Source organism: Diabrotica virgifera, chromosome 10, assembly GCF_917563875.1.
Source record: "Diabrotica virgifera virgifera chromosome 10, PGI_DIABVI_V3a".
NCBI lineage: Eukaryota > Metazoa > Arthropoda > Insecta > Coleoptera > Chrysomelidae > Diabrotica > Diabrotica virgifera.
This window is the reverse complement of record NC_065452.1, coordinates 60,445,957-60,469,363: the sequence shown is the minus strand read 5'-3', so window position 1 is coordinate 60,469,363 and position 23,407 is coordinate 60,445,957. Positions and strand designations below refer to the sequence as shown.

The 23,407-nt window shown below is 33.9% G+C and overlaps 1 protein-coding gene across 1 annotated transcript in view; it reads right to left on the bottom strand.

The window, feature by feature from the left end:
• Positions 1-23,407, bottom strand: part of LOC114337267 (uncharacterized) — a 721,645-nt gene that overhangs the window by 463,495 nt on the left and 234,743 nt on the right. Inside the window, exons 30-32 of the mRNA XM_050641250.1 lie at positions 22,409-22,542; positions 6,181-6,417; positions 4,766-4,964 (exon numbers count right to left, since the gene is read on the bottom strand). Of these exons, the coding sequence (XP_050497207.1) occupies positions 4,766-4,964; positions 6,181-6,417; positions 22,409-22,542 (570 nt within the window). The remainder of the gene's footprint in view (positions 1-4,765; positions 4,965-6,180; positions 6,418-22,408; positions 22,543-23,407) is intronic.

Genomic DNA, 23,407 nt, shown 5'->3' with positions numbered 1-23,407 from the left:
CTTCGTTCTTCTTCGCAGTTGTTCATTTCGTATATGTTCCCTCAGAGATACTTACTCCTAACATAGCTCGTTCGATCGCCCTCTGTGTCGTTCTCAATCTATTAGCTGATACCTATATAAGTGCCATGGTCTCTATTCCATAAGTTATAACTGGTAGAATACCCTTTTCTTTAGATCTATTGGTATCTTTTTGTTTTTTAACACATCACTGAGTCTTCCTACTGTGTGATAGCAGTAAAATTGTGGTATACCCTCAATAGAAATTTTAAATTACATTAAGATGCAACAAGAAAATTGCTTCAGAACATATGAAGACTACAGGGAAAGAACTTGATAAGTCCAATTTTTGACATGTGTCGTTTTTAATACCAATTTGTAGCTTTAATTACATAGTTTCTAAGAGTAACACAATACAGAGTAATAACTTGATAAGGGAGCGTTCAAGTATTGCGTAACGCAATTTTTGAAGATTTTTGACCCCTCCTCCCCCATGTAACGCACCGTAACGTTTTCTGTACCCCCTCCCCCTGCCTAAACGTTACGTAACACCATTTGAACCTAAATGGAAAACGAGGTTGCGAAAAGTACCGGAAACTCGGTAGAAGTACTTAGTTATTATTTGATATAAATAAAAACTTACAATCATCATTCAGCCTTAAATGTCCACTGCTGAACATAGGCCTCCTCCCCTCGTTTCCAATCACGTCTATCCTGCGCCGCTCTCATCCAGTTTTTATTTAGTTTTCTTAAGTCGTCAGTCCATCTTGTAGGCGGTCGACCGACGTTTCTCTTGTCTTCTCTTGACCTCCATTCCAATAACCTTTTTGTCCATCACCCATCTGTCATTCTGGCAATGTGCCCTGCCCATCTCCACTTCAACCTGGCTAGCCTTTCGATGACGTCAGTCACCTTTGTTCTTCTCCTGATTTCTTCGTTTTTGATTTTGTCTTGCAGAGTTATTCCTAACATTGACCGCTCCATTCTTCTCTGCGTTACTCTTAGCTTGGTAGCCGAGGCTTTAGTTAAGGTAAGTGTTTCTGATCCGTACGTCAAGACTGGGAGGACGCACTGATCAAATACCTTTCTCTTTAGGCATGTGGGCAACTCACTTTTAAAAGTTTCTCTCAGTTTTCCAAATGCTGCCCACCCAAGAACGATTCTTCTATTCAGTTCATGTGTCTGGTTATCCCTGCCAATCGTAATTTCATGTCCCATGACATGAAATATGTTTAAAACTTACAATAATAATCTTTTATTATTAATTTTACATTTAAATTTACATTTTCCCTACTTGGCCCCATCCTTAAATACATTTTTGGCTACATTCTTTATTGTTCTTCTCGTGCATTCTTCCATTTTATCTTTTTTAATAAAAGCTTAAAATAAAATAACATATTTATTATTTCAACATGTTATTTTGCTTAATAAAAATTTTTGTATAACAAATAATATACGATGTTACCAGTAGTTTCGGAAAAATAGTGAAAAAAATGTGTAAAACTTTTTGTTCTTCGACGCCCTGTATCGTGAAAACGCATGCCGTTACAAAAATTATTTAGTAAGCAAGCCCCAATTATTTTTTAATTTTTCACCTATCCTAGAGATCGTGTTACCTTTTTCTGAAACACCCTGTATATATAATATATAAGAAGGCACTTATGAAATAAAATTATTTCTGTCCTTGTTTTAAATAATTTTAAAAAACTCGAGTATTTGGGTCACCTGATGAGAGGTCATAAATACGCATTACTTCAAAATATAATGCAAGGAAAAATAGAAGGAAAACGGAATCCAGGCCGTAAAAGAATGTCATGGATGCGGAATTTGAGAGAGTGATTTGGCTGCACCACTAATGAACTTTTTAGGTCAGCTGTAAACAAAGTCAGGGTAGCCTTGATGATTTCCAATCTCCGATAGGAGTGGCACAAGAAGAAGAAGAAGAAAAAACGCTGAGATCCGTAGATTTTCATATATGTATAAAAATGTGTACTTTTTAAACATAAATTTAAATGTACAGGGTGATTCATGCAAGCCTAGCGTAGTCCATTATCTTTAATTTTAATTAAACACCCTGTATATATTTTTTTAGAAGCTGCTTAACAACCTCATCTCAAAAATGTGTATTATGTAGGGTCTGTTATGTATAATGCAAGGTGAAATTTTGAAATTATGTATAATTTTCGTCAAGATGTTAATCACATAAAACTTTGAAATTAATAATTCAGGAATCACACTTTAAATAAGGGTATTATTTTTTAAAATATCTATCAATTTTCTAAACTAAGTATCAATATAGTGGGTCTTGTATTTAATGCTTTTTATTTAAAGACATTTTTAAATAATTTGAAAATTTGCGTATTTAACACATTAATGAATACCTACTGCTGAAAACGATACTGCATGTTATGGACTTCAAAAAACATACATGATTTATGAGCATGTAGTTCCCTCTGCAACCTCTTAATCCCATATGTATCTTTTCATCTTTTGTTGTGGAGAAAGTTCCAGCTAATTATTGCAAACACATGTTACAGTGCTTCACAAATTTTAAGATTTTTTCACTTGAATACCATTGTCCTGTTGTCGGAACATGAGCGGAGCGTGAGGGCAAGGTTGCCAGGTCAGTTTTGATTTCTTCAGTAGTTTTGCTTTCAAAATATCAGTAGCAATCGGTAAATTTTTAAATCATCTATAATACCCTGTGTTAACCTGTTGGCCTGTAACGGCCACCTTGACTAACGCCCAGTTTCTTACTAACGGCCAGTTTAAAAATTGTCCAAACCAATTATATTTATGCAGATTCCCTTAGTTATGAACTGGTATCAACGACCACCTTTATATTACGCACGCGGCCAAATAATCTCATATTTTCAAAACCTTCATAATACTTTAGTTATAAAATACTAAAATACTACAAAAAAAGCTACAACTTTACTGTAAAATAAGTTTATTTTGACGTTTTATTATTTATTTATTTATTTTATTTCAAAATAAACTCATCTTATGTGCTTCAGTGCTTATTCCCAACAAAAATATAAATTATAGAAATTAATTATTAATCATTTCTAATTAATAAATTAAAAACAAAGTACTGCTTATCCGATATTTAATTATTAAAATCAGCACCGCAAAGTCTACATACCACAACTTAACAAAACACGCTCTGCAGTTATTGGAAATTGGAAACAGAATAAGTTCTAAACTAAAGAAAAGACAAAAATTACCCATTTCATTTTTACCAAAATATAAAGTACCTATCTATCTATTCATCAGATAAACCCTAAACTCATAAATAACTCCGAGGGAACAGTTCCGGATATTGGAAACATAATATGACACATGGTTATTGAAAGCAAAACAATTCTCAACGAAAGAGTCAAAGGCACTTTATATCGCATTTTTACCCTGAAAATCCTATGTCACTAACTTTACCATCAAATATAATTTAGGTGAAGTGAAACGAAAGAAGAATGCGGATGTTGGGCTTTGGGTTGTATAATATACTAATGAGAAATGGTTTATTTGAGCAATGAATTTTTTTTATAGATTTTTCGGTACATTTTATACAGTTTTCAGTAGATAAGAAGATTGGAGTTCAAATCAGTAGGTTTTATACAGTTTTCAGTAGATCGGAGTTCAAAAGGTACCTAGGTAACTCTGCGTGAGGGTGCAACATAATACAATTCAGGGGTCTATGTAAAACATAAAAGAAATTATGTAGTTTTTTTTTATTTAAGTTAAAAAAGAATGTTACGTAACGCGCTGTTCGAACCCCCCTCCCCCCATGTAACGCGCCGTAACGTTTTACAAGACCCCCTACCCCCAAACTGCGTTACGTAATACTTAACTCTCCCTAAGTCAAAAGATATAAGTGTTTAAAAATAACCCTGTACAGGAAAAGAACTTGACATGTCCATTCCAAACAGGGAAAAACGTTGATAAGTCCATGTAATTAATATGCAATATATATTTTAAAAAAACTAAAATGTAAACCAACCACTATATGTAGACACCTATATCAATTTTTTTCTTTTTATTAGTAATTAATAATTTTAAAATGTATTTTAATATTTTAAAATCATAATCACATTTTTAATGTTTTAAACTTTAAAATGTTCTCCTGAACAAAACCAAAAATGTGACTTATCAAGTTATTTTCCTGTGGTCTTCATATTCGATAATGCTCAGCAGGAAATAAATACGAAATTAGATTTTTCCTCGTGGATATATGAACAAACCATTCCTCGGACAAACCTCAGTGCCTTGCGAAACGCCAGACTTCCGACTTGTTCAACATCTCAAAAGGGGATTGAATTTAATTCTCACGTATGTATCATTTTTCGCCAATAAAAATTCCCCCAGCCTGTGAAGACTGTTCCACGCCGGTCTTAATTAAAGCTCCGATAAAAGGCAATTTGGGCTAATGTAAATAAACATTTAATTGTTTATTCTATTTCAAGAGACACTAAGTGTTTTTAGGCGAAGTTTTGGGATTTTTATAAAAAAACTTTCCCAGAATAATAAATTTAAGACGCAGAATTAAAAAAATAGATAATGGAATTTCATTATATGAAATAAAACAAATACTTCTACTAAAAAACTGCATTAATTATGCAATTCCAAACAAATTTTGATTTACAGATAGTTTTACGAAAGTGTCTTCACAGTTTGTCGACCATGAAGACTATCAAAGTAAAAACATAACGACAATAATGTTGATCGAAGATTATTTGCAAAATTATTATAAAAATAGGCCAACAGTTACCTGTCCTGATGATCCATACTTCCGTTGTGAATACTTGGTTCTGTATTTAATAAAATAATCTATGTATCTAAATCCTGTTTTATAATCCACATTAGACCACAGACTGTAAGTTTCCTTATGTTCGTTAGGTAGCTTCAAATGGGTTTCCATGCCTTTATAATTACTTTGTGGAAGATTTAGCGTAATATTGTACCCAGATCTAAAAGTGAAAATGAACTTAATCTAAATAAAAGTTATTAAAACATTGATAAATTATCTAATAAAGTTATAGTTGATGCAATTGGTTATACAAGGGATAGAGGAAGGGAAAAAAGGCACAGGGAGACGCACGTCTTGGTTGAAAATTTGAATGCGGTGGAGTGGAAAAATAACAATAGAACTGCAGCTGCAGGACCGCGTCAAGCATCTCAAATTGGGTCGTAATGATGATCGTCAATCAATGGTGAAAGTTGTAGTATCTTTAGCTCATATGTTAGTGCAATCGTCTGTGGTACCGGTTCTATTCTTATTAAGAACAGAATGTCAAAACGTATTGCAAATATTTTGTCTAATAAGGTGCCAGGGTCACCTAGTATTGTTTTGTAAAGCTCCTCTACATTCGTAGGCTACTCGACATCCATTTCTCCTTTACATATTATCAGGGTGTAGTCAGGGTAAGTTGTGTTGTCCGTCACTCAGTTGCAGTTCTTGAATCAGTTCAACTGACTGTGTGGCTGCGGGAGTGGTTAAAAGACCGAAAAATCTTGTAGATTTGGTGTATCTTGATTTGGTTTGTAGACTAGGTAGCATCTTGAAGTCCTTGCGTCTACAAAGCTAAATCAAATATTATTTAAAGTAGGGCAGGTAGAGTGGCTCTACTTCAAGGGGTGATCGTAGGCTCTGAAACTCTCGACATTCTTGCTGCTGAAGGCATCTGGTACGTTGAAAACATCTGGTCTGCTGAAGATTTTAATATCAGATCAAAATCTGATTCGGATAAGAGGGATCTGAAGTGGACCTAATTGCTCAGGGAGAAGCTAAAGAAACATTCATGAGTAAACTGAGAAAATGAAAGACAGCTGATGTTTCATTTTGGTTTAGAGATGATCAATCATCCCTTTATGAACGTTTTACTCTCCCCAGAGATCATCAGAGGGGATATATGATCAGCACTGAATAGAAATGAAACCAAACTGTATATTTAAGCACAATTATTATAAAAATAATTTATAGTAAGTTTCTGAGTAATATTTCAACTTTATTCAATATGTCTCAGGTTTTAATTTAATTTCCAAAATTTCAAACAAATTCAATACTTCATTTTTTTTTTGTCCTTCATATACAATTTCCAAAGTTTGTTTTTGGGTATAATAGATAAATCTTTATCCCTAATACATAGCCTGTCGTTGAAACGAATCTCATAACTTTATACTTACTCCCATATTCTATCGAATTTGATATCACCTCCTCCCTTTAGAAGTTGGAATGATTTTTCTGGATTTTCATAAAAGCCTTCTATCGATGATTGGCTTGAGTATTGCTTATTTTCGAAAGAGCCAATTACTCGCACTAGCATATTTTCCATGTAAAGCCAAATCAAGTTGGCTTTAACGTTTCCTTTGGCATCGGTTAATTCGAAGAATCCGTCAATATCTCGCTGTAGTCCGTCATATCTACAATAAAAGAACATCGGTATAAAAATTGAAAATAATAATAATAATATTGCACATACATATATAGAGTGAGTGTTATTTATGAAACGTCTCAATTATCTACGAAACGATATGCACAATTTTTATAGATCTTGGCGTAAGGGTCTTGCGATGCGGCCGATATTATGGTGGTATTTATATTGTTGTCAGATTTTCCATTTTTCTGGAAATCTAATGAAATTTCTTATTTCAAATGACAATGACACCCTGTATATTTTTGCCATTTGCAGTCCTTAAACAGTACTGATTATTTTTTGTAATGCCCTTATATTAAAATGCGATCATTTCGGAATTTTTCTTAAAAAAATTGTTACGATCAGAGGAAGGACGTGGTCCTATGCTTTTTAGATTACGAAAAAGCGTTTAATCGTGTCCAACATCACAAGTTAATGCAGATCCTCAAGAAACTTGATATAGACCAAAAAGACATAAGATGCATTGAAAACTTGTATTCGTATCAAACAACACAATTAAAAATAGACAATTATATGCCCAAACCCATACATATAAGAAGGGGTGTTCAATAGGGATGAGTGCTTTCCCCTCTTTTATTTAACATTTATTCGGAATACATATTTTTCATTAGTCTTTTGAAGATGCAGAGATGGTAATCAAAGTGAAAGGAGTATTGATAAACAACATACGATATGCTGATGATGTTGTCTTAATTTGTGACAACATAGTCGATCTTCAACAACTTGTCACTATAATCGGAAAATATAGTAATCGAATAGGATTAGAGATTAATACCAAAAAGACCAAATTTATGATCATCTCCAGAAACTTGGATGCACTTGTAAACTGCACCATAACACTGAATACCAAGTCCATAGAAAGAGTGAGCAAATTTATATACCTGGGAACGTGGCTTTTTGAAGACTTTTTGAAGGTACTGACATGTTCAGAGTTCGATCTTCAACTGAGACTAAGGTTTACTAAGTGCTACGTATGGTCGGTGCTGCTATATGGCGTAGAGGGCTGGACACTCAAAACGAGGGATATAAACAGATTAGAAGCCTTCGAAATCGCCTTTATCGCCGTATCCTAAAGATACTATGGATGGAAGTAAAAAATGTCGATGTCCTTAAGAGAACCAACCAAGAACGCCAACTTTTCGAAACCATCGAGAAAAGGAAAACGGCATATCTGGATCACATCATGCGAAACGAAAAATACCAGTTCCTTCAATTTATATTCGAGGGTAAAATTGAAGAGGGAAGAGAGGAATAGGACACAAGAAAATGTCCTGGCTCCGAAACATAAGGCAATGGACAGGGATTAACGACATACAATCAGTGATACACATTGCAAGAAACAGAGAGTTAATGTGTGTTAATCCATTAGTGGATTTGCATCTGAAGAAGAAGAACAATAGCTTGACATTTCTTAAAAAGTTTTGTAAAATAAATTGTATTAATAACTAAAGCTTACAGTCGTTTTATGTGTTTTTAAAAGCTCTACAATAAAAGTGGTTTTCAATGGAAAAAGGGCGAATTACTGTTTTAATCGGTGAGGGGCTACTACGGTGATGAAAAACATCTTATAGGTAAGTAGCCAACTTCTTCAACAATATTTTCTCAAACCATTCTCCTATCCATAAGTAGACCGTACAAAAAATTATAAAGTGCTTATCTACAATTTTAAACAGTATCGAGTTTGGATGGTAAATAAATGTTTATTAAATTTATTAACAATGAATAAAGTTTACCACATGGTTGTTTCTGTAGATCTTATTAACAGAATTTCATAGATAGTATTCATTATTTGCTACCCGTTGAAAACTTTCTAAAATAGCATTTTTTAATCAAAAAATTCTCAACAAATTGTAATTAGATAATATGTATATTGTCAATTTAGTTTAACTTGTTAGGCTGATCAGTGATAACTTTAATAAGAGAAAAAAGTTTAAAAATCGTTTACGCTCTTCAAAAAAAGTTGAAGTTATTTTTATTTATATAGATGTTGGAAAGTTTATATGAAAGATGGAACTTCTTTTAAATGAAAGACCTCCAAATTCTGATTTAAGTCACAGGTACGTTATTGATTTGGAGCTTATTCTCCGAACCGTATTTGGTAGTAAAAAAATAAGAAATAACTCTGCGAGTACTTGATGAATATACTCAAACCTAGTACAAACATACCATTGAGAACAATAGAAGTATGAAAGTAGTGAGAAGAAGACTAAGAACGGGGACAAGTCAGATCATAAAGATTAAAGATAGAAATGGTCATCTTACAACCAACAGAGAGGAAACCCTTAAAATAGTCGAAGACTGGTACAAATTTCTGTACACAAGCCAACGCAAAGCAAATAGCAAAGAAGATCAAGTACCAGAAATATTAACAAGAAAAAAGGACATTGTCAACCAAGGATCAGAATAACTAACGGAAATCACAATAGACGAAATAAAACTAGCCCTAAGAAAAGTTAAGAATAACAAATCTCCAGGTGAAAACCTTTTTAACATGTGCCTTTTGGACAGTAATATACCCGACAAATGGCACAATGCTGAGATAATTCTAATGTACAAAAAAGGAGACCCCATGAATTAGAAAACTACAGACCTATAAGCCTTCTTAGTCATCTACACAAACTCCTTACAAGAATAGTAACGAATCGTCTTGAGAAAAAATGATTTCTACCAGCCAATAGGGCAAGCGGGATTTGGTACCGGATTTGGAACAAATGATCACCTACAGAGAATTAAAACGGTAATAGAAAAACTATCGAATACAATCAACCACTAGTTCTGACTTTTGTAGATTTCCATAAAGCCTTTGACACGGTAGAATTTGACAAAATCTTGGAAGCACTACAAGCATGCCTCATTGACTACCGATACACAAGGTTAATTTACAATACATACAAGAACGCAACTATGTCGGTGAAACTACATAAAAACACGGATCATATCACAATCGGCAGAGGAGTCCGACAGGGCGATACCTTATCGCCTGAATTGTTTACAGCAGTACTAGAATATGCTTGTAAAAAACTTGTAAAAAATTTGAAATTCGCAGACGACATAGTTTTGTTCTCTGACAACCTCAAGGAGATATTTACAATGTTACATGAACTTTAGTTAGTGTGTGCCAGTGTGAGTCTTAAATAAACATATCAAAAAAAAATTCATGACAAACCTAGTATTTAGCGGAAATATCAATATTGGAGACAACGAAGTAGAGCTGGTGGAAAAATACATATAGGTATCTTGGATATACAATAGAAATAAGGATCACAAGACACAACCAAACATGCGAACTACGAAGAAAAATAAACCTAGTATGGGCAGCCTATGGAAAAGTCAAAGACATCTTTAAAAGCGATATACCAATTTCTTTAAAACATAAAATATTTGACCAATGTGTGTTACCCTTTGGCATTGATAGCTACAACTTTCTAGCGCTGCAGATAGCTCAGACAAAATTGGAAATGTCAATGCTGTGTATTCGCTTCGTGACCGTCGTTGAAATGAAGACGTAAGACGAAGAACAGGAGTTACCGATGCAATTTCCTGAATTGCCACACTGAAATGGAACTGGGCCGGACACATCGCCTGAATCAGTGATGAAAGGTGAACGAACAGATTACTTGAGTGGAGGCCGATATTAGACAAAAGAAGTAGAGGAAACCCCCCTACTCGTTGGACTGTCAGTGTCAAGAAATTGGATGCAAAGTGCTCAAAATAGAGCACAATGGACAAAAATGAGGGAGGCTTATGCCTAGCAGTGGACGCAAAGGACTGGGTGATGATGGTGAACAAAGTTAGCCATTAAATTACATATTTGTTAATGCTTTTATTCTTTTATTCCCACATTAGTAGGCGATCCTTTGATTTGGAATTTATTACATTAATTATTACGCTCTAAATGGTAGTAACATCCCCATTCTAATTTATTGTTCATCTTTCACTAGCTACTAATTATATCAGAAAAATGATAAATGTGGCAACGTTACAGACATCAAATTGCAAGTCTTTATTTTGCAAAGAAGGTGGATAAGGGGTTGTATTTGCATTTATATGGGGTTTAATTGTAGAAATACACTTATTGAACCGTCAGTACTTTACAAGCAACCCCTTATCCAATATATGGCGATGCTGCCAGGGTCGCCATATGGTGGACAAGTAGTTGTATTTACCCTTATATGGGGTTGGATTGCAGGAATACACTTATCGAACCATCAGTACTTTATTGGACGTCAAATACAGTTCTTAATTCAGTGAATCGTACTCAGCTGATGATGGTACTCATTATATATTACGCTAGTCGGCACATATCTGGCAAACTCTTATCCAACGCAGGTGTATCCCTGTTTATGTATAATTTAGACCATCTACTTTATCACACTATACCAGGGCCTAGATTCCGTGCAATGTAGATATCTACATGTCCCTTTCTATCGATATTTGAATATCAAAATATTTGAATTTTTAGCTTTAATTGAATTATTTTCTAGTTTTGCTAGGTTATGCTCTAATTGATAAACTAGAGCAAAACTAGAAAATAATTCAATTAAAGCTAAATATTCATATATTTTGATATTCAAATATCGATAGAAAGCGACATGTAGGCCCAGACTTTTTATCACTCAGTACAGACATTTAATTCGTAAAGATAACTTCTATCCTTTTAACCTCTCGACATTTGACCCTGGAAAGCTATAGTGCAAAAATATATCGCAACTCAGCCGGTCTTACTGATCGGATGTTGAAAATATCTATTATAATAAAATTTACGGCCAAAGTAGTTGACGTGAGATAAAATTTTTGTTTTATTGGAAGGTACGAAAATACCCTGTCACATTTATTCGGCCTTTATACGTAACTCTATCTTGGAACTTACCTGCTAACGAAAATGGGGATGTAACCCTGTGGAATTTACAGCCACCAGTATAAGATAGCTTTGTTCGAAAATCTAAAGTATAGAGGTTCTCACAAGTGATTTTGAATTTAACCGATAAAGCTTTTTAGTTAAACTGGTGGATTGAAGTTGAGAACAATTTTAACATTAAGGGTATTTGTAGCAGTAAAGTTTTTTTATTATTAAAACACCTAAGCTGTGTTTATACCACTCAAATCTAGTCACACTTGACCAATTATATTAATTCATCATTGACCTCAATTACTAAATAATACTTAATTTCTAAGAGCTTAATCCTATGGTGTCCTCTTATTTTACCTAGCAACTATGCACTATAACTAACACACAATACAGCACCATGCTCTGCTTTTACACTAGTTAACACTTTACACTAACTCGAAGGGTTTTTTTTTTGTTTGAGTCTTCTTCCTAACACAGTATTGTTGAGTAGCTGGATGGCCTCGATGTTTACTATTGAGCCGTTGTTCGTGACTACCTGCCATCTTCTTGATAACTTCATCTACATCTTTCATCTCAATCCTTGTGGATGTTGCCATTTCTGATATACCAAGGAGTGTCAACGATGTTGCTTAATACTTTATTCTGGATGATCTGGATCTAATTTGAATTGGCACAGCCCCAGAATTGGCAACCACACATCCATACTGGTCTCAGTGTTTGTTTGCATAGCAGTTGTTTGCTACGCATGGACAATGCTGATTTCTTCTCATCAGCTAGTATGTACATTTTTTTGTTACAGATACCTAGTTCTTCTATTTTCTTTTTAATATGGACTTTCCAGCGAAGTCTTATATCAAGTGTGTTCGTATGTAAAGTTCGAATACGCTTCCTTGAGGGACTCCTGCTTTAGTTTCTTTTATATCGGTGTACACGTTATCTTGCGTAATTCTGAAATATCTGTCAGGTACTTATGTATGACTGCAAAATTTTTGAATATTGTTTAGGAATAAGAATTTGAGTTTATAGATTAAACCTTCATGCCATACTTTGTCGAAGGCCTACGTCTAAAAAGATTATACAGCAGAAATAATGCAGTGAGAAGATATATTATTAATTAATTAATTAATTAATTAATTATTAATGCGCAAACTCTTGCGCAGATGGTTATAACAGATAGAGAGAAGGTAAAACGACCTACTGATTAAAAAGGTCACCATATGGAAGCCATAAGCTAAAATACCAACGGCAAGACCCAGAAAGAGATAGGAGGACCAAGTCATGAGGGACATCAAAATTCTGAAAGTGAGAAACTGCAGAGAACTCTGCACATATCGAAATGAGTGGAAGAAAATTGTAACGAAAGTCAAGTCATACAACAAACTTTGACACTAAACAAGAATAATGCGGAGAGATCTATGTAAGAAGAGCAAACATTCTATCTGGAATGAAAAGCCTTGATAGTGGTGATATACAACTAAGAAATTAATTTATCCCTTAACTACTAACGTGGATGTTTCAGGTCGTTAAAACTGACATACGGTGTGTCATACCATTGCCTATTTTTGTTTGTTTTCAATATGAATTTGTCTAATATTACTGTACCTGTTTTTTTTACATCAACTACGGAATGATTCTTCATATACAACGTAGAATGAAGTAAACACTTCTGTTGTATATAGGTATATTATATTAGGTTTACCCTTTTAATGTTTGATTCTTCATATGGTCGCATGCATAATATAAAAAAATGGTGAAGGTTCTTACAAAATCGTTTATAAAATGAATTACATAAAAACTTGAGTATTGGTAACTAAAAAATAGTAAAATACAGTTGATGAACTTGCTGCCATACTAATAACGGAAGAACACACTGGACTGTTTTTAACTATAGAAACGTAACCACTGGCATGCGGTAAGTGATACCGCGAGAAAACTTTACGTCAACGTAGTTCAAAGACTAAACCAGACTAAAACTGCAGCAGTGGAGAGCAGATACAATTACACACCATTTTTGAAGGTACACAGATGCTGTTCCAGGAATCTATTATAAAACACGTTTTACAACTAAATATATTTTCAGTGCGGTATGGCACACTGCATTCAGTTGGTTAAGGGTTATAGTTATAATATGATATTCCGTGTCTTTGTAATATGATCGAGCGAATGTTTTGGTTGCTCCACCTCTACATAAATTTATCAAGTGACTTCATCAACCTCGCATAACAGAAACAGGGAACGAGACACCGCTGAAAATTTTATCAATTAAAATTTTCCGCACTAATATTTCGAATTGACAAACAGGAAAGATAAACTCCAAGTGAAATTAAAATGAATTACAATGCGAGGATTCAGTTTGTTGTTTATAAACCGTTAATAGTCTGTGAATTTCGGCAAATGTAAATAATAACTCAAACAAGAAAGTTAAACAAATAACATACAATAATATATTATTAGTATGTATGATATAAATATATAATATGTATATTTATAGGAAAAATAATAATTGAAAGGTTTATATTGAAACAGTGGTTACAAGGGGTTACAAAATATTTTAGGGTTTAGTTATAAAATGGGAACTTTAAATGTATATGAAATATTTAATAATATGTATGAAGTATGAATACAGAGTTCTAGTATTTGTTGAGTACAAAAAAGCCTTTGACACTATCGAGATGGTAGTCATCTTAATAGCTTTAAGAGATTGTAGAATCGACTACCGATATTCCAACATTGTTTAACATATGCAAATGCCACAATAGGAATAAACCTTGACATCCAAACGCAAAAAATAAAACTAAAAAGGGGAGGTAGATAAGGAGACAACATGTCACTAAAACTATTCAATGCCGTAATGCAGCATGCATTCCAGATGTTAGAATGGGAAAACAGAGGTTTGAATGTCGATGGCGAAAGGCTGAACCACCTACGATTCGCAGATGACTTAGTTCTAATAACCGACGACTTAAAGGAAGCTCACGAAATGCTACAAGAACTACAACAAGTTTTCCAAAAAGTAGGGTCGAAAATAAACTTTGGAAAAAATAAAATGATGACCAATTTAGTACCTAGCGTACCATTGAAACTAGAAAACTGCCATATCGAAACAGTTGACCAATACATCTATCTGGGCCACGAAATACAAATAAGTAGAAAAAACCAAACATGCGAATTATCTAGTAGAATATCTTTAGGATGGGCAGCGTATGGCAAACTAAGAGACGTGTTCAAGGAAAACATCCCAATAAAGCTAAAAAGAAAAGCATTTAACTAGTGCGTACTAAAATGGAAAAATCCATGCTTGGCCTAACTTTGAGAGACAGAATACGGAATGATGAGATACGACGAAGAACTGGAGAGGAAGATATCATAAAACGCATTACGAATTTGAAGTGGAAATGGTCGGGACACGTCGCAAGACAGAGGGACAACAGATGGACAAAAAAGATTATAAAGTGACGGCCAAGAGCAGACAAGCGAAGTCTTGGAAGACCACCTACCAGATGGACCGACGACATTAACCCTTATCCGGGCAAGGTGGGTCCAACGGGCCCGAGACGACAATTTTTTTATCATAAAGTGATAAAAAAAATTTATTTAATTTTATGCATCACTGAATTTGTTTAGAAATATGTTTCCTTCAACATAGTCATGAGCTATTCAAAATATTCATTATCATTTTTGAAATTATTGCGTCGAAAGAATTTTGTCACGTAAAGGGGCAACACGGGCCCGTCGAACCCTATTTGTATTTATACCTAAAGTCTAAATATTTGCTACAGAAGTTAAACTGGTAGACAGGTATTGTTTTTGTGAAATATCTTAACAACTTTTATGATTCCGGAAATCCAATAATAAAGTCTAAACGTGTGACAAACAATTTAAACATCTCTTGGATGTGAACATCAAATAGATGTTTACAATAGGTGTTATATCTATTCTAAATGAATTTTAACAACTGATAATCATTGTTGGAATGCAATAATATTGTTAGGTAGGTACCTACACATATTTTGAAATAAACAATGCATCTGCTATCAGTCGCTTGATATCGATGTTAGTGTCGACAACTAAGTTCCTAAAATTATATTGAATTACAGTGAAAGTAGATAGTGCTAGGAAAATGTCTTTAAAACAATTATCAGCAGCAGAACTGCAAGATATTGCTAATAATTTATGGGATTCCTATGATAAAGAATCTCCTGAAGTAGATGGCATTGAAACTATTGAAAGTGACTCTGAAATTGGAGATCATCTTTTGGAAGCAAGTGAAAAGAATGATCAGCAAGTAGTATTGAGTGATAATGAAGAAGAATGTGTAGCTACAAGTTTCCAGATTTCAGAGTGTGTAATTTTTGAAACTAAGGATGAAATTAACTGGAAGATTTAACCCCAACCGACAGGAGGTATGCGATACTGCGACATAATAAAAAGCAAAGTGCACAAAGTAATTTTAGGCCCTGGTCAAAGTGTAGATGATCCTGTTGATTCCTTTTGTTTGTTTGTGGACGAAAAAATTGTGAACGAAATAGTGAAGTGTACAAATAAAGAAGCCTAAGAAGTCCTGGGGATGCAGAACTGGAAATATTGCGACTCTACAGAGCTATATACCTCTATTGGACTACTACTAACTGCAGGGCACCTGAGTGCCAACATCCATAATGTAGATATACTTTGGAGTAAGTTTTATGGACCTACTATATCTAAAGCTACCATGTGGTTAAAACAATTCAAAAATTTGCTAAGATTTGTTCGATTTGACGATAAGTACACGAAGTCTGAACAAAGAAGGAACGACCAAATTAGCAGCAATACGCGATGTGTGGAATCAAGTCAACCAAAACTTTCAGAAATACTATTTACCAGGAAAACACATAACGGTAGATGAGCAACTTGCTCCGTATCGAGGTAGTCTTAATTTGGCTCCAAATGTTTATTACTTGTGAATAAATATTTTTTCTACAAAACTTTTCTTGCATTTCATTATTTTGTGCAAATCCTTCAGATAGATCGCACCCTCGAGGTAGACCGCATACTATTGTAGCACCTTTTTTTAATCTAGATAGTTTAAATTTAACTTTAATAAAAAAATCAAAAAAGAACATTAGAAATATATGGGTAAATATGAATAGTACATTCAAGAACAATAGTGGGCCCAACGGACCCGAGTTGCCCGGTTACGTAAGTAAAATGTGTTGCCCGGATAAGGGTTAAAAGAATAGCGACAAACTGGATTGCACCTGAGCAGGACGGAGAAAGGTGGAGACATCTTGAGGAGGCCTATGTCCGACAGTGGATAAATTTTGCTGTGTAATGATGAAGACAGATCGTCTATACCAAGTGGGACACTAACTAGAATTATTCATAAATTTGAAGAAGAACGTGGACATGTACGAGAACTCCCGAAAAGTGGTCGCCTTGGTATTCCAGAGGAAACAAAAACTGAGAAAAATTTTTTGTCGATGGTTGAAGATTCTTATAAGGCTACTAGAATAATTGCAACCGAAGTTTCAAACCGAATTAGTCAAACAATTGTTCGTAAATATTTATAAAAGGAAAATAACATCCCTATAAGACACAACTGGTATAGGAGCTGAATGAAGAAGATCCAGATCTCAGAATAGAGCTCTGTGAAAATTGTTAAATATATTAAAGTAATTATTTAAATATATTTATATTTAATACTAATGCTATTGTTTTTTAAAACCGAATGCCTGTTTTTGATGAGAGTACTTTACATTTAAACGGCACGTCAGTAAACAAATCTATAGGTACTGGTCAGATGAAAATTCGCATTGGATGGTGAAGGCACATACGCAGTATCGACAAAAGATCAATGTGTTGGCAGGGATTATTTAATACTAATTGAATTTAAAAGGCAAGGTGGTTATAGTGAATACCAACTTTAATTTTCTTCTTTAGCTGCCTTGTGTTTATACAGCAATATTAACTACAAAATAAACTTTTTTATTAATTTCTGCATCTCAATGGTCAATATTGTCCATTAACAGATTATATTGCATCGGCAATAAAACATTTTAACAAAAGATTGTAAAGTATACAAGTGGTCCCTTTTAAAAATACACATCAATACCTCATATTTTAAGATAGAAGACATCGAGAAAAATCCAAAAATATAAAAATATACAGGATGTTCTATCAAAAAAAAAACCTAAGATCCATCCTGAAGCACCCAGCATTACCAAGACAACCACAGACGTTATATCGACGTTTGGAAACCACTCGGTAAGTTTCGGCGTATGGCACATACAAATTTGAGGCATACACATTTCAGTACTTTTTATTTTGCCGTATACTGAATATTATAACCAACATATTATTGTTATTATATCATGCGGGGTATCACAGATATCTTTATATCTCGTATTAGGCGGCAAAACTATATAATTTATCTCGAGAATATTTTCGGCCTCTCTTAAAAACCTGGTTTTAGATTACAAGTGACATCACTTACAATTATTTTCTACTTGGGAGTATAATTGTTATGTTGGTATGCTTTTAACAGTGATAGCCATAAGTACGCGTATGTGCATCCTGTTTCATCTCTAAATATGAACTTCAAGCCGCACTATATTACACGGGAATATACGGTTGTAGTCGGAAATAGTTATGCTAAAAGCATTATTTCTTATTTCGGAGGTTTGTGGGATTAATATTTCTGTAATGGACTCCAACTATTAATTAACCAAACATAAATTGCATTAAGACTAGCGCTACATCAAGCTGATACGTCTCTAACTATTAAGTTGCATATTTTTGTAATTTCACAAGTAGCAGATATACACTGGCGGGCAAAAAATTTAGGTCACTAGATGAATTATACACGTTTGATGCCTCGAATTTCCTAAACCTGTAGTCCGATTTGTGTGATTTTTTTTAGTATCTTATAGCTTTATTATTTAGGAATCTCAGTGTATTCATATTGTTGCTAGACAGGTAAATGCCATTTTATACCGGGTATAACAATCACACTGTGTTTTTTCCTTAAAGTTCGGAACACTCTGTGGAATAATATAGCATAGATTAAATATTGACATTAAATTGTAGCCTTTGGCTTTCTTAACATTTTCCTTTTTGACTCATTTGCTTATGTTGGATAATAAAAAAGTTAGGTACTTTAACAACTAGCCATGTTCTTCATCAATACATGGTCTTTCTAAATAAGTACGACAAACTTTAAGGGGTAATTCTGCATGAAAAAATAATGTCTGTTGGCTTTATAAACATATGTCCACAAATGCTTCGTTCCCGAGATACGGGAACGTTGAACGGGATGTTGAATTTTTTCTTACAAACTGACAGGTTATTTGTTGCTCTAAAACCGGTTGAGATATGCAAAGGAAATTTGGTAGGTTCTAAGAGATAGTTATTGCGCACTTTTTGACATACAAATAAGAATTTTATATTCACCATTGGCGTGCATACGGGTATAAATATTTTAGATACATCCCGTACGCACGCCAATGGTGAATATAAAATTCTTTATTTTATGTCAAAAAATGCGCAATAACTACCTCTTAAAACCTACGAAATTTCAGTTACATATCTCAACCGGTTTTAGAGCAACAAATAAACCGACAGTTTGTAAAAAAAAATTCAACATCCCGTATCTCGGAAACGAAGCATTTGTGGACATATGTTTATAAAACAATAAGTCATTATTTTTTCATGCAGAATTAGCCCTTAAAGTTTGTCGCACTTATTTAGAAACACCCTGTATTTATGAAGAACATTACTGGTTGTTAAAGTACCTAACTTTTTTATTATCCAACATAAGCAAATGAATTAAACAAGAAAATGTTAAGAAAGCCTAAGGCTACAATTGAATTTTAATTTTAATATTTTATCTATGCTATAGTATTCCACCGAGTTTTCCGAACTCTAAGGAAAAAACACAGTATGATTGTTACTCCCGGTATAAAATGACATTTACCTGTCTAGCAACAATATTATTAACACAATGAGATTTTTAAATAATAAAGCTATAACATACCAAAAAAAATCACTCAAATCGGATAAGAGGTTTAGGAAATTCGAGGCATCAAACGTGTATAATCCATCTAGTGACCTAAATTTTTTTATTAGTATTAGGCCCGCCAGTGTATTAGACAATCCTATAGTAGAGCTTGATACGGTATAGGTTATTTGCTTGAGTGCAAATTAAACGAAAATAAATAAACTAACTTTTGCGCCCAAAAACGAAAATATGCCTCATGTGGGGTTATAGAACTTACAACGGGGAAAGATACTGGTCATGTGGAGAAAGTAATGTTCTCAGAGAGACATAGCTGTAGAGATATGCGTAATACAGGGCGTTTTGTCCAAAACCTAGGCTAGGTAACAGGAACTAGAAAAGCTTAAAAATAAAGCAAGGGAAAGTTAACAAAAAGTAATAAGGGCTCGCCACGATCGTTTAGTTGTCCAATTAGCTGGAAGATACCCAACCATTTCTCACCTGCAGCTCCAAAGGCAGACTAGAATCAACTAGAAATATGACTATGTTGATATGAGAAAGTTTTTTTCGTTTTTTTAATGGCATGGACTTTATGTCATTCAGCCATATTATATGAGAAAGTTGAATGCTCGAATATATGAAATTTATTGAAATAAAAGGCAGATATCGAGCACCGAGTTTTATTAAATCTTGCCCCAAGTATACTTTTGCTCCTAGTGCATCATCAGGGGTATTTCGTCAAATCAGAAAGGTATCTTATTAGAATGTGACATTTGTTTGATGGAAGTGATGGCAAATTTAACACACACTGGAAAAAAAACAAAACAGATTAAACAAATTATAAATGATCATTGTTCATATTTGACATCCAAATGAAGTAGTTTCGGCATTTATAATTCAGTGGTCGTTTACCAAAAGCAGATATGTCCATTTTTTTTACTTTTGAGGAGAGCAAATTCAAATCTCCACGACGGTCATAAAATTACAGTTTTAACTTATATGTGAACTCATATAAATAGTTTTATGAACATTAAACTCAAAACCAAATATGATATTTCTAAAACTGCGATTTCATGGACATTGTGGACATTTGAATTTGCTCTCCTGAAAAATATCGAAAATGGACATATCAACTTTTGGCAAACGGCTACTCAATTTGTTTAATCTGTTTTGTCCTTTGCTCAGTTAAATTTGTTATTTTCTTTGTTATTTGTTATTTGCTTTGTTAAATGCTACACACACCGGCAAAATTAGCCGAACACGTTAAAAATGGGACATGTTTGATGTCTCGTATTTCATAAACCAGTGGTCCGATTTGAGTGATTCTTTTAGTATGTTATAGCCTTATTATTTAAGAATATCGGTGTAATAATATTGTTGCTAGACAGGTAAATGTCATTTTATACCGGGTGTAACAAGCATACTGTGTTTTTTTCTTAAAGTTCGGAACACCCTGTGGAATATTCCAGCATATATAAAATATTAAAATTAAAACTCGATTGTAGAATTATGCTTTCTTAACATTTTATTTTTTGATTCATTTGCTTATGTTGGAAAATAAAAAAGTTATGTGCTTTAACAACTAGCCATGTTTTTTATCAATAAATCCTCATAGTAGGGGAGAAAAGTATGCTAAATTTGCAATTACTCGAGCGTTCTTGTGACCTGGAGTGGATTGTGAAGAGTGGGTGCTACAACCAAAAAAAGTGAAGTTAGTTTTCCATAAAGTGTGGGACTCTCCATTTTGCAATTTAATTTTCCATTTCCACCAATCGTTTTTTCCGATTATAGCGCTATTTATCCATAATAGGAAAAAATGTTGCAAATAAAAGTTGCTTATTTTTACGTCAAGGATCCAGATCTGCAATAAAAATTGGGGGCTCCTATTTAATATTTTAATGTAACCCCCCACCCCACCTCCGTGGGGGAATATTGAATACGTGTATTTTGCAGTTTTAAGATCTGATGTTCATTTCGCAAAATATCGCAGGGTTCGTATTTATAATTTTTAATTTACCCCCCACCCCTCTCCGTGGGGTGTCACGAGCCCCCCACAGAGGTGGGGTGGGGGATTTAATTTAAAATCTTAAATAGGAGCCCCCAATTTTTATTGCAGATTTGGATTCTTTACGTAAAAATAAGCAACTTTTATTCGACATATTTTTTCGAATTATAGATAGATCGGAGAAAAATGATTGTTTCAAATGGAAACTTAAATTAAAAAATGAAAAGTCCCCCACTTTATGGAAAACTTAACTTAACCTTTTTCTGATTTTGGCACATGCTCTTCACAATCCAATAGGTCCCCATAACGCTCGAGTAACTACAAATTTAGTATACTTTCCTCCCCTACTATGAGGATTTATTGATGAAAAACATGGATAGTTCTTAACGCACATAACTTTTTTATTATCTCACATAAGTAAATGAATCGAAAAGAAAAATGTTAAGCAAGCCTAAGTCTACAATCGAGTATTAATTCTAATATTTTACATATGCTAGAATATTCCACAGGGTGTTCCAAACTTTAAGAAAAAAACACAGTATGATTGGTACACTCAGTATAAAATGGTATTTACCTGTCTAGCAACAATATTATTACACCGATATTCTTAAATAATAAGGCTATAACATACTAAAAGAATTACTCAAATCGGACCACTGGTTTATGAAATACGAGACATCAAACATGTCCCATTTTTAACGTGTTCGGCTAATTTTGCCGGTGTGTGTATTTGTAAAAAATCACTACCATCAAACAAATGTCACATTCTATAGAGCGTTTCACGTTAAGAATAGAACATTGCGGAGATAGCCCCATGTATTTCTTATGGACGACAGAAGAGCGCCGATGCCACGCCGTACTGATTAGAATGAATCGTATATCGGCAATCGAGTAGCCACCTATGCCCGAGGGGTTTGGCAATACTGATCTCCATAAGCGTAGGTAACGTTCCATTCTTAACGTGAAACAAAGTATAGTAGGATACCTTCCTAATTTGACGAAATGCCCCTGATGATGTTCTAGGGGCGAAAGTATACTTGGGCAAGATTTAAGAAACTAGGTGCTCGATATCTGCCGTTTATTTCAATAAATTAATATGTTGACCGAAAAAAACTATTTATTATAATGAAAAATGTATCTCGTATACTTACGAATAAGTACCGCCAAATTTGGGTCGTTCCATTTTCATTATAGGCGTTTCAGCTTCGATGTTCAGGACAGATTTTTTGTCACCGAAAGTTGTAGTACCATGGACAATAAAGGTGTCGTTGTTGGATGTATCCATCTACATAAATATAAGTCATTTAAAGGTTAAAAGAAGAATTGTAATGGTTTCACAATTCTAAAGTGATAAGTCTAATAACTAAACATATTTTTGAACAAATATGTCATCAATGTGACATCACCAATGTCTTATATTAATTATTGGTTAACTTATAGGCGAGTTTTATACCTTGATACACTAGTTTGGTTGCACATTATCACTTAAAGAATATCAGAATTAATGAAATGAACAATAATATTATTCAAAAATTAAAAAAGATCAAAATTAATACTGTCCTCGTACTCAAAACAAAAACAAAAAATTAAGCCACATCATAAAACATCTTCTAGTCTAGAGGAAAGAACGTTTAGATAAAATCAGAATCATAACAAAAATGAACTAAGAATCATCTTTTTCTTTCTTGTATGTAGGTTTTAAAGCCTGTTTCCTCTTCAATATTATCCTCCTAAATTGTTTAAATTATCGCACCATCTTTTCTTGCTCTGCCAATACTTCTTCGTTCATTTGATGACTTGTCTCGTGCTATTCGTACTATCCTATCCTCCGCCAGTTCCACTCCGGTTTCCGTTTTGTCACCTATCCATTTATGTCTTCTACATTGCATGCTCTTCTTATGTTTTCGCTTCTCTCCCTATCCAACAGACTTTTCCCTGATCTAACTATTGTCATATCTGTTATTTCTAGTAGTCGTCTCGTTTTAGATGTGTCAGGTCTTGTCTCCGCCGTATATGTCAATATAGGTCTAATTGCTGCTTTATAGATTCTTGCTTTTGTGTCTTGTCTTAGGTGTTTGTTCTTCCAGATTGTGTCATTAAGAGATCCCGCGGCTTTACTTGCTTTTAAGCTTTGTTGTCGTACTTCTTTT